General features: G+C 40.6%; 1 protein-coding gene across 1 annotated transcript; it reads right to left on the bottom strand.

The window, feature by feature from the left end:
- Positions 1-7,383: 7,383 nt before the first annotated feature.
- LOC147433035 (late embryogenesis abundant protein 47-like) lies at positions 7,384-8,669 on the bottom strand. The gene is made up of 3 exons (XM_086491695.1): positions 8,335-8,669; positions 8,030-8,212; positions 7,384-7,865 (listed from the first exon to the last, which is right to left on the bottom strand). Exons 1-3 carry the CDS (start codon positions 8,566-8,568, stop codon positions 7,638-7,640), a joined length of 645 nt encoding a protein of 214 aa, XP_086347821.1. The 5' UTR covers positions 8,569-8,669; the 3' UTR covers positions 7,384-7,637.
- Positions 8,670-13,296: the final 4,627 nt, after the last annotated feature.

Below are 13,296 nucleotides of genomic sequence, written 5' to 3'. Positions count from 1 at the left end.
CTCTCTCTCTTCCTCGTCTGCTGCACCACACCTGCACGCCATGCTCCAAAGGCACCCGCCATAGCTGTGAGCTCATCAATGATCTTTCCGGTGTCCAAACTTTTGTTGGTTTCCTTATTTGGCTAGATATTTAGTCTGCAGTCTCATAGGTCAACAATTCATGCATAGCCCAGGTTCTAAGCATTGACAGACTGTCAAGAGTATTTTTTGCTACTTAAGTGGCACTTTACATCTTCGCTTGTTTTATCCCAATGGGGGTCATTGCCGCCATACTTAGATGCTTTTTCGGACTCGAATTGGGTTGGTTGTTTTGACATGGAGTGTCCACAAGTGGTTTTTGTTTCATGCTTGGAAGTTCATGTATCTCATGGTTGAGCAAGAAGCAACCTAATGTGGCCACTTCTAGTTGTGAGGCTAGGTACAAGACAGTCTTCATAGCTATGATCGATTTTGTATGGCTTAGACGCCTTATGGTTGATTTGTGTGTTAGATAGGACACTGCCAACACTATGAGAGCATTGGTAGTTGTGAGGAACCGAGTTTTTTGTGCTCTCATAAAGAACATTGAGGTGAATTACCACTATGTCATGGAGAGGCTCTAAGCACGAGAGATCAATTTGGCTTATGTGCCAACACATGACAACCTTGCAGATCTTTTCACAAAGGCATTGTTTCGTGAGAAGTTTGAAGCTTTTTGCAAAGCTTTGGGCTTACTCCCCTTTGTGAACTGATCATGTCCTCAGGGCATGGCACTTCCCTATACTTTATGAGCCAGCTCTCGTTCCCTGCATCACTCCTAAGGGGGATTTGTTACCATATACATGTGGTGTGATGTGTGTGAACACACTTAGGACCGTTGTGGCATTTTTTCCCTCACTAGGAGTTTTTTTCCCCCGTGCATTGTATATATGCCCATCACTCTTGGACTATCTATCTTTTCATTGCACACTAAGTAACACACTCTTTGTTGTGTGCCTTGAGTTTCCTTCGTCTTCTTCAGGTTGTGTGTGCTTTCTTGCAACCTAATTACAACACCAAAATCACGATCCATCATTATCTAGGTCTTGTCTAGAAAGTACGCCCCTATGGTCTAGGAGCACTCTCCTATGGTCAAAATGTGAAAAAAAAACCATTTTTGCACTCAAAACTACAGATTTAGCTCATAGACAAGCAATCACAAACCACAAAAAAATTGAGAATGATCACACTTAACTTAAAGAGCAAGAGACAAGGACCACAATCCACTTTTTGGAATCAAAATTTCATTACCCGAGCTTGAGAAAAATGGATTACAATGTGCTTCAAATTAGCGGCTCTCAGTCATACGCTCAGAGATCTTCAAAATTTTAAATAAAGATACAATGATGTGTTAAAACTTGAAAAATTTGAACCTTATACCTAGGGCTTCTCATTTGGCCAATGGAAGGATTACAAGGCTCTTAGCTCAAAGACAAAAATTTTACAGCTTAGAGTGTACAACAATGCGGCTCAATAATCAAGACTCCTCTTTTATACAAGGTTTTCCCAAAAAAAAAAGATTACAAAAAATCATGGCCCTGTGATGGTCTAGCCGACTAGGAGTGAACCCATTGGGTAAATCTGCTTCATATGATGCCCCAATGGGCCCCTAACTAGTTGCACAATCACTATTGTGGATTCAATCTGTGTAGTTGCTATGATCATTTTTGTGTAGTGTGGAACATTCATAATTAATCTTGCTTGGTTAAGGTTCATACCTATGAAATTTGGTGGAATAAGAGGGCTCTGAGTGTCCGTAGTAGGTGGAAATGTGACAAGAATCTCTCTCTCTCTCTCTCTCAGACAGAATGCAAATGAGGCCTATCATGTTGAATTTTACCTATATGTGTTTGACATACCCGAAGTGTTGAACGCATACTTACCTTATTTGCTCACCTTTTTCATGGTATACCACGTGCAGCTCAGATGGCTCATAATTTGGATGTCTGGTTGTTTATTGCCCCTGATTTTACAATTTTTGTCTAGCGTAAGTTGGCCCAAATTTTGACTTGTGCCAAATCTTTCCAAACTTGACATGTTCGAAGCTCTTGCTGTGTTTTGGTGTTTGCTTTTAGAACCTGAATCTGACTTTTTTGGCTTTGTTTATTAAATTTTAATCCTTATTATGTAAAAAAAAAACAAATTACTAAAAATAATTATTATTTGGCCAAAATTATTCCTTGCACTCATATATACATTCTCTCATATATAGATTCGTATCCACGAAACTCTTAAGAATTGCTTTGTTAAGGTTAGTGTATGCCATTATCTGAAAATTTATGTGGACATTGATTTCCATCAATGTTGATTGATACATTGGCTATCCTAAGCTGACTATGGTGCCCTTGTTAGCTCCTCTGAGCTCGATTTTGATTGGCGACAGATTTAGGTACGTCGAATAGTTCATAGCATTGACTCTTGCACCAATATCTACAAGTTCCCTTTCTGTTGATCCATCTGCCAATTGGATATTTATTTGTACATCCATATCTCCAACCAATTTTGCTCTATGTGAATTTCTTCAATAGAAGGAGATGATGTTTCGAGTTGTCAAATTAGAGTTGTGTTTTATCGATCTTTGCACTTTGAAGTTCCCAACTTTTCTTCCTTTTGGGCATGGTCTTGGATGGCTTGAAAAATCTACTTGCGTTCCTTTGCTTGGTGAATCATGTCTAGCATGTCAGTGTTGAGAGGCAAATTATGCATCTCCTCTCCCTCTAATGTTGCAAACTTTATGGCTCCACTAAGTGATATATCACTGATTACAAATGCCATCATTACCTTGTCTTTTCAATTTCTTGGAGTGTTGTTTCAAGGTATAGAATACTATATAGTCTTTCAAGCTATGACCATTAGATTTCCCAATTTTCCAATTTGCTTCTTATGGGTTTGGTAATCCCCTTTTGCACAATTTTTTGAGTTTTGATCAATTTTCAAGCTGACCATCAAATATACCAATTTTTAGAGTTATGGTATCTTTGCCCAAAATGTGGTCTTTGACAGTTTTTGCCTTGAACTTTTCAATCCAATTTGATCGTAATGGTTTCTACTTCGCTCCTACTCGCTCCACTTTTGTTTTTCATTAGATAAAATCTCCCCAAGATCCTTTAGCATCTCCAATTAGCATGTCCATGCATGTCACCACTTAAAACCAATATTAATGAGTAGCACTTGACCTCATCACCTACATAGTATGAAACTCAACTTAAACCACTAGGCTATATGCCTACGTTGGTCCTTGAGCTCCCTTTGAGCCATTAAAAAAAAGGATACAATCCCCCCCACCCCAACAACCTACCCTACCCCCCCCCCCCCCGCCCCCCCCTCTCCTTTCCCTTTTTTTTCCCCACCCTTCCCTTTTCCTTTCTTCCCCCTCCCCAAACTAATTAATGCATTTGTGAAAAAGTCGTTTTGGCTGCCTACTTGGCCTACTAAGTATTGAAATGAATCTAGGAACAAAAACTAACATAACAATGCGAATTTGAAGGTGAAATGGATGGTTAAGCAGTACTTTCAAAGAATCAAGAATGATATGCTTTTCGTATCTCACTCAAAACTCTCTATGCCTATCAATAGTAGACCTGGCAAATCCTCAACTTCTAGCCTCTACCAAGCACTAAACCCTGGCTATGATTACTCACACGGCCTGATTGCTCTTTTAGAGCACATGGAGAATATTTACGGACGCAAGTCGATTGGTCCTGCATGTCTATCATTTTGATGTGAGAATATGAGATATGGTATTTTTTATATGCCTTACTTTTGCTATTTATGTGAATGTTTTCATTATCTTTGATATGTATGATACATGTACTCTTAACTCCAAGTATTGTTTGAGTTTTTGACCATTTGACACTTATTTGTAAAGCTTTGCAGATAGTCGGACTTTATTTATCGCATATTTTTTAGAGCATATTATTGTTATTGTGGCATGGTATCAACTATACGTACTATAGCTTGATGGTGATTTTGTATATTTTGTCAAATGATAATATAATTATTAGTCCAACCCGTCAATTGGTTTTGCATATGTATACTTTTGGAAATATGTATATAAATCGCCATTGTTGTACATTGTAGGTTGCATTTTTATTTGCATTTCAATGATATTGACAATTTGAACGAAGTAAAGTATATACCTCGCCATTGCTATATATTGTGGTTGCATTTTTATCTACATTTCAAGTGATATTGAAATGCAAATGATATATTTTGAGAAGTTACTGTTTTTGGTCGTATGGTTCGTATAGAAAGTTTTGACATACTTTGTTATCATATCTGTTCGCAAACAAGTTATGATTATCAATTTTTAAACCAAATTGTCACCATAGTTTTAAGGATGTCAGTATAGGCGCATGATTTGAAAGAGAAATTTGTGAGTGCTAAGCCATGTGACCAAAAGTTCTAAATCGCTCTTTCTTTGGGTATAGTGTGAATTATTTGCTACAACTACTGAAAATGGTTGTCAATAAGTTATTTGTAGTAGCTACAACAAAAAAACTTACTCTTCCCAAAAAAAGTTATGGGTTTTATCAATGGCATAAACGTCAAAAATAGCGGTGCATGCGACGACAATGCTGATGGTATGAGGTTGGTGCTAATATCAATGATCATACTAATGGAATGATAAATTTGTAGCCATTTTAAAATATTGGTATGCACAATTTTGTCTCTGGGCCATCTCTTGGAGTTGCTTTCTTTCGATCACACATCCCACAAGCTCCACAAAGCAGCCATGGTCCATGGGACATAGGGTTTACTCATTGTCCATGACATGCAGCACAAGTTCTCAAGGTGGATGAATTATTCATATCATCTTGGTAACTTGTTTTTATTATTTTGCATCCACATCTCAATAGCACGGTTCTTGATTTAGCCTTGAGTCAGTAAAAATTCAAGACATTTGATTTAGAGGAGAGTGAAAAGGAAAAACTTTGCTTGCATTTTGCAGCAAAATAGTGAAAATACAACTAAAAAATTCACGCACAAGAGCCAAGGTAGGGATGTGATAGCTCCATACCGATGAAGACACAACGACAATGCTAGTAGTTACATTTTCAGGCTTCCCTCGAGCATCAATGAATATTTATGCATAACATTATGTCTCATGTTCATCAAATGAACTACACACGAAACATTGACTTTAGTTTATATTGCATAGAAAAACTTCTAAAAAAATAAAAAGATGTCAATTGTAAATTCTTGGCATCAATAGCAAAAACCACATGGCACAAAAGCCTCGCGGGATGCACTATGTAATCATGTTAATGTATAACGTGAGTTCGAAAAGAAGGGTTTTAAAATGCAAAAAATTTAGGGAATCCAACAAAGATACATTAAAATAAAAGGTTTTTATATTCAATTTTGAAATTTTTTTTTAAAATAAGTTCATTTTATTCATTTAGACATGTTAAAAAAAAGGTTTTTTTAAATATCCGACGAATGCACGTTATATAAGGGGGTACTGAACGATAAACCCCCGATACAAAAGCAAGAGCGATAGCTTTCAATGCACTAATACACAAGCAGGTCAATTGTTGCACAATTATCGCGATCAACAAAGAGTACCTGGAGCTTGTAGTAGAAGTCGTTCAAAGACATGAGTAAAGTGGAGCAACAAATAGTAGTTCCTTGGCGCGATACAGATTTCTACACCACCATAACCTTAGGTATCTCTTGGTCCGCCGACTGCACTAGTTCTTGCAAGGATTTGTCTGAAAGCGAGATTCCAAAATGGTTGCCACAGAAAAATAGAAGTGCACATATGAGATCATCTTCCATCTTCAAGGCATGTGGGTTTTGCAACAAGGTCACCTATCAACTCTATGCATGAGTGGACAAAACCACGACGAGATTAATACCGTGCATAATTTTATTTTCAAAATAATCGTCTGTTGTTCTCATTCTGTAACTAGTTATTTTACCTTTTACTGATACTCTATTCACCCCTCTTTTAAGAACGGTGAATTACAATTCAACGAGTATCAATGACAACAAAGTGATGAAAGTAGAGTGCACAAAAAATGAAATCACCATAGTGAATTCCAAGTCCATTATCTCGTTCTTAAGAGAGCGAGCAGGGGATAAATATACATAGACGTTATTCTTTTCTTTAATTTACTCATTATCTACAATGACTAGTACTTGTACATTTACACCAATTGGCACATTAACTACTATGACAAGGTCAACCTAGCCAGATTAGTTGATTAGTTTTCTTTTGGATAGACCAAAAAATTGGCTCGTCTCAACGCTATACAAATCAAGTTGTTTTTTAGAAGAGAGATTTTCAAATTATGGCAAATCAAGTCCTTTTTTAGACAAGAGATTCTCAAATTATGCCATGCGTAATACTTGGGGATTTTTTTGCCGCACTAGCGTTGTTTAGCATAGAATAAATGGGCCAATAATGGATTGAAATCCAAACAAGGCCATCTTAAAATTAAATGAAAAATATCACCAAAATATATAGGAATTATGATTGGCAGATGTTAGGGAACGGTAAAATCTTGATATGATCTATTTAGCATAAGATAGATGGGCCAATAATGGATTGAAATCCAAATAAGGCCATCTTAAAATTAAATGGAAAATATCACCAAAATATATAGGAATTATGATTGGCAAATGTTGGGGAGCGGTAAAATCTTGATATGATCTATCTTCTCGTATCAAATATCAATGGGAACTATCAATTGTACCAGATAATTTCTTTTGATCTATCTTCTCGTATCAAATATCAATGGGAACTATCAATTGTACCAGATAATTTCTTTTTTCATAAAGGGCGAGCATATTTATATTAAAGAAAGAGAGTAGTTACAAAAAACTACCATTGTAACATATAATTTCAATGGGAATTGTCAAATCATTCAAATTAAATATCCTTCTATTCTATATTGAGACCCCAAAAAAGATGAGGCACCTGCTGACCCATGTTTTAAGTGGCCATACATTAACCCCTTTAGTGTGTGTGTGAGACGAGTGTTTGCACGTGTGCAAAAACGAGGGGAGAATTGTAATGTTGTGCAGAGAGAGAGAGAGAGAGAGAGAGAGAGAGAGAGAGAGAGAGAGAGTATGCGTGCACGACCACTCCCACTCGCGAGGGGCAAAGTCGGAAGGAGGGCCAGGGCTAGAAAAGTACATTTTTCCTAACCGAAGACAATAAGGGCAAACTTGAAATCCGACCAGTCAAGGTCAAAATTTGAAGCTTTTGCAGGTATTTACACTAAAAGTTGAGCAAATTTGCCGGTTTCCATCAAGGCAAGCTCAAAATCTAACTGGGATTTTATGATTTTAGCTAGCTCACATGTAATGAAAGTTGACAAACACATCCAGCAATTGAAGAATCAAAACCGAACCCCATGAAAAACTGGCATGAAAGTTGATTCCAAGAAGTGACTTCGCAGTACGAGTACCAGGAAGACATTTGACCTCTCCCTAGGTTCCATGCGCTAAGATGTTTGTGAAGCAGGCTCTCCAAGACAAAGGGGAAAAAAGGAGGTTTAATCTAGAAAGTGCCTATCAACATGGATTTCCCTAAGCTTTGGGACCAAAAAACTTGACTCTGTGTGAACGCTATACAAAGCGAGAAAAGGGGCTTAAGTTTCTTTAACTGCTTAAGAGGCCCCCCCTGCACCCCGCCCTCTTCCCATGGGAGAAGTTGCTGCATTGTCTTGTGGTATGAAGCCCTTCTCCTTATTGTACTCCACCGCATCTTGGAGTGATGCTGCCACTCCCTCTGGATGCACCTGCCCCCGTGGATCATTTCGAGCCTCCGCTTGCATCACCCGATATGCATCCCTTTGTGTCGCCACCTTGTCCGCGGGTAGATAATCCTTTGCATCCTGCTCCAATCCATCCAATCTCTTTCAAGAACTTCTCTAGCTCCAACAACCACATTGCAAATGATCAACAAAAACAAGCATTTTCGCCCCGGCACGCGCATACATAAGCAATCAATTGCTTCAATATAACAGAAAAAGGAGGACAAATATAGATAAGGACATGCCTTCAGAGCATCACCAAGGGTTGCCCCATCCTGGTTGTTGAGCAAATTGCTAGCATGGGCTGATGGACCACCCATCACACCCGAAGGTGCCCCCGCAGCACGGGCCTCGGCACTTTGTATTGCCCTGGTATCCTTCACTTCCAAGGGCTTGTCCTTCGCCTTCTGGGCGGCGTTCTCAAGCGCCTGTCGAAGGAGACCCACATTAGCGCTTGATCAAAATGCAAGACATAACAGAATCCAATATAGAGAAAATGCAGCTTGCCATTGAACACTACAAATGTAAGATGCACATTGCATCGACATACATCACCGATGGTTTTTGGGCGGTCTCCCTTTGCGTGGGTGCCAGAGGGCGGCTGCTGGTCGAGGTTTAGCTGCTTGGCAGCAGGGTTGGGCTTGGGTTTCAAGTCGTCCGCAATGTTGCCGTAGTTGATCGTCTCCTGAGGCTGGGCGGAAGCAAAGCCACGGAAGGCACCAGAGGGGAATCCCAAGGGAGGGCGCTGGACCTTGGCAACAAGACGGGTGGAGAAAGCCCTCATTTTTTCTAGCAAAATCACACACAAGCTCGTCTCTCTCTCTCTCTCTCTCTCTCTCTCTCTCTCTCTCTCTCTCAGAGTCTGCTTGTAGACGAGAATCAATCTGCAGAGTGGAAATGCAACAGGAGAGTTGAAATAAGCGGCGCTTGATGCACAGAGAGAGAGAGAGAGAGAGAGAGAGAGAGAGCTGGCTGCCTCTTCTTTGGCTCCAAATGGCCGCCACCCAGTCACAAAGCGCTTCTGCATGCCACGTCCTGCACACGTGGTAAAATTTGTGGGACAGCGAGTGGCAAGCGGTAAACAAGTCTTATTTTTGCCACGACCACCTTCGATTTTCCTTTATTTCTTTATTTTAATTAACCCATGCAAGCACCAAACAAAAACCAAACGTCTCTCTCTCTCTCTCTCTCTCTCTCGCCTCCCTATGTCACACCAAACAAAAAAAATTAGGCCTGCACAAAGGGCTAAGGCCTTAATGATGTGTTCCCTTTTTGTTAGTGAAAAAGTGAGAATATTTTAAAGCTTGATTTTTTATTTTTAAAAATTAATTATACTTTCTCATGATGGATGAAGTTAGTGGTCATTTACTTTAATTAGTGGTTCGACAGGATACGAATCTTGAGTGAGATCTTTAGTACCTACTAGTCTAAATTTGGTGCCCCTAAAAATACCACTTACCTGATCACCCGAGAGAGAGAGAGAGAGAGAGAGAGAGAGAGAGAGAGAGAGAGAGAGAGAGAGAGAGAGGACAACATAGTGCTCCATCGCCATGCCTCAGCGGCTCAGCCTCGTGCTCGAGCTCCCTATGAACTTGTGCCTTCCTCCTGCTTCATCATCACCATTGCCACACCTTTTTCATTATCGGAGTCTTGGAGATGTCATAAAAGCTGTTCTTGTTCGTTGTCGATTGCAGCTGCACTGGTTCACATCTTCCTCCTCGCCTGGCTTCATTACCACAAGGCAGCCAACTGTCGCTTCACCAGAACACGCTCTCGGTGCTCCTTCAGCTCCTGTCCATCTCCTTCTCTCTTGTCACCCCTCCTCAGCCAGACAAGGCCCTCCCCCTTGCGTAGCGCTCTGCAAGTTCTCCCTCTTCGAGATCGGCTGCTCACGGCACACTGTATCCCCTCTGCGACGGACCCCTCTTGGCCCGTGTAGCGTTACCTAGTAGCATTTTCACCTCCATGAACTCATGAACCTGCACCCAGGCGCCTGCGCTACCAAAGCCTCACCCAAACTGCTTTCCGTCCCTCTGTGCCTCCCGTCTGCCTCCCTCTCCCACACAACTCCCCAAACACGTCAACATGACAATCAACACGAATCTCTTACTCATTTGCATCGCATGACAAAGCAAAAGAACTCTCTCCCTCTCGCACCTGGCATCTCTCTCTCTCTCTCTCTCTCTCTCTCTTAAAATCTAATATCTAACCAACCCAAATGATTTTCTCATATTAAACTGATCATTTAATACGGGAGAATAAACGGGAACAAGGGTTAAGATATAGACATGTGCTTATAGATCTATCTCAACACAGGGCCAATGGTTAAGGGGCCCAAATGAGAGATGGTTTATCAAAGAGCAAGGCTAACCAATGGAGCATAAGACATTAGGGTTAGCTTCATTGAAGACCTCCAATAATTAGTGTAAAAGTCCTTTGACCTTAGGTAAGCTAGGGCCGAGCTTCAGGTGGGAACCCAGCCCAAGGTTAAGGTGCTTAAGGTGCTTGTCGTGCTTGATGACTAAGGTGCTTGAGGTGCTTGATGACTGAGATGTTTGAGATGCTTGATGTGCTTGTCATGCTTGTCATGCTAGGGCTGTACTTGAGGTGAGAACCCAACCCAAGCTTGTGGTGAGAACTAGGCCCAAGGTTGAGTGGCTTGAGGTGTGCAAAAGTCAATGCCAATCCCTACAAGGACGGGGCGATCCCTACATGAGGGGGGATGAGAGAGAACACACACACACACACACACACACACACACACACACACACACACACAAGGCATACTTGGTACAAACAAAGCAAAAGGGACACTTATCAAGTTTCTCCTCATGTTTCTCTCATGGTGTGCCTAAAGCCTATTGGTTGGCCACCCAAGGGGACCAATGATAATTTAGAAGATTTAATTAATTGTTTTAACATTTATCAAGTCCTCTCTCTCAAAGGTAAAGGGAGACACTTGTCCCAAGACTATCTTTGTTGCTTGGTATGACTCCTGCTTATGATTGGCTAGGCCTGGAGGGGTCCATTGAGCTTCAAGCATGAGCTACAAGGGGGGGGGGGGAGTCTACCAAAGCTAGTAGGGGGGTTTCTTAGTGGGTATACTCTCCTACACACACTCATACACACTCTCATTGTGTGAAGTGCAAAGTGAAAGAGCTCCCTCTCCTTCTCCAAGAAAGTAGAGAGGTTGAGAGCCTACAACAACACTCTTGGCTATGGAGTGCAAATCAAACCAAGAGCCATGTTTGAATGCTTAATCTTTCCATCTTCTCCATCTTCATTACTATGCTATGATGTATGCTAACAAGAAGAGTGATGATAAGTGAGGAACTAATTCTTTCTCCTATGAAATGTTTTGTCTTCATCTTCCCTACCCTCATTCCCTGCTAGCTCTCTCCACCTTCGAAGGTGTTTGAGGTCTTGGGATAGTTAATGCTTTCCTCAAAGTTTATGTTATGCTTGTGATACATGAAGCTTTCCATCTTCATTGCATCACCTAGGTCACAAGGAACACAAAGATTGTATTGTAACAAGTCTCTCTTGATGGGAGAAATCATAATACAAATGCCTACTGAAGGGGGGACCGGTTCCACATAAATCTCGTCCTCAACTATTGTCATGTACTCTAAATTCTCTCTCTTGCAAAAGTATTGTTCATGCCAAGTTAACTAAATGCTATGTTTATGTTGCTAACTTCAATTATATTCACCCGCTATACTCTCTCTAATTTCCGTTACTCTCAAGTTAATAGGCCAATTCCATTACATTGGTATCAGAGCATTTGGTTTCTCTTTTCTTCCTTAAGAAGAGAGGTCCTTAAGTAGCCTATAATGGTTGATTTTGTTAATTATATTAGGGTAAGTGTGTCATAATAACTAATATCTAATTTTCCTAAATGATTTTCTCATGTTAAACTGATCATTTAATATGGAGAAGTACCAAGGGAGAAAAAATCTAGAATATTGGTTAAGCTGGCAGACCGGCCACAAGAGGGATCTAAAGGAGGGAAAATATGGATCCAAAGGGGGGGCCATCTGCAAACGAGAAATGTTCAACAATGGGTTTAAAAGACCCTAAGGTTCAGTCCATTAAGACTTCCAAAATGCTAAGGTTCCAAAATTCAAAGGTTGTGTCCAAAGGTCAAACACTAGGGAAATTGGATGCTTTGTGTGTGTCCCAAAAAGTCTTCACAAGTCCTACATAGGAGGGGGCGAGCCCTGGAAGTAGGGGATGAGAGAGAAACACACACACACACACACACACACACACACACACACACACACACACACCCACTCTCTCTCTCTCTCTCTCTCACAAGCTTCCTTTACACAAGGGGAAAGAGGGACACATATCAGCTCCCTAGCCTAGATGCCTACAAGGTGTACTCAAATCCTATTGGATGGCCATGGAGGTGGACCAATGAGAATTAGGCTAGAGTAAAACTAGTTTAATTAATTTAAAAACACTTAATAAAAGAACCAATAAGAATTAAGCTCTCTAGAAGACTATTGGACGGTCTCCCAAGGGGTCCAATGAGCTTTTAGTAGCCCAATGGCTTGCTTGATTCCTATTGGCCAGGAGGCAAAGGGGTCCAATGAGAGTTTAGTTGCATTTATTAATTACCTATAGCTCTCACAAAAGGGAAAAGGGGGAAACATGTCAGAAGGCTATCACTTATGCTTCTTAATACTCATTGGCTAAGCCTGGAAAGGGCCAATAGGGTTACAACATGAGCAAATAGCAAGAGGGGTCGACCAAGAGATAGAGGGGGACTGATTTTCTCAAGGCATTATCCACACACACTCACACAAACTCATGTGTGAAGCAAGAAGACTCTCTCTCTCCTTCTCAAGCTTTAATGGAAAGCTTATCACCTACTCCAAGCTTGTGAGAAGGGAGGCCTTCACCAACAACTCTTGGCTTTGTGATGCAAATCCAACCAAGAACCAAGATTCAATTCATGCGCATCTCCTCTACCATGCTAATTACTAATCTAAGCTATGCTAATATGAGTGATTATGTGAGGAGATGTACATCTTTCTCGTAAGACTACCCCTTCTTTCTCTCAATCTACTCTCATATCCCGCTAGCTCTCACCATCTTTGAAGGTGTGTGAGGTCTTGGGTCTGAGAGCGTGAGGGAATTGATGTTGTGTTTAGTGCTTGAAGTTTTCATCTTCATTGCACTAGCTAGTATTGAAGGAACACAAAGAATTGTATTGTAAACTGTCTCTCTTGATGGGAGAAACCATATTACAAAGCCTTTTGGAAGGGGGACCGGCTCCATGTAAATCCGGTCCTCAAATGTTGTCAATAGCTTAATTTCTCTCTCTTTTCAAGTATTGTTCATGCTATCTAACTAGGTGTTATACTTTTTGTTGCTCTCTCCACCCAAGCACTCTTGTTATTCTCATTAGGAGTCTATTCTAATGAAATGCTCACTATGCTCATGCTATTTTTCACTACACACAAGTTACTAGGCCATTAAATTTTACATTGGTATCAGAGCA

This window comes from Adiantum capillus-veneris, chromosome 20 (assembly GCF_014529385.1).
Source record: "Adiantum capillus-veneris isolate H3 chromosome 20, ASM1452938v2, whole genome shotgun sequence".
NCBI lineage: Eukaryota > Viridiplantae > Streptophyta > Polypodiopsida > Polypodiales > Pteridaceae > Adiantum > Adiantum capillus-veneris.
The sequence above is the reverse complement of the archived record's forward strand: the minus strand, read 5'-3'. Positions and strand labels throughout refer to the sequence as shown.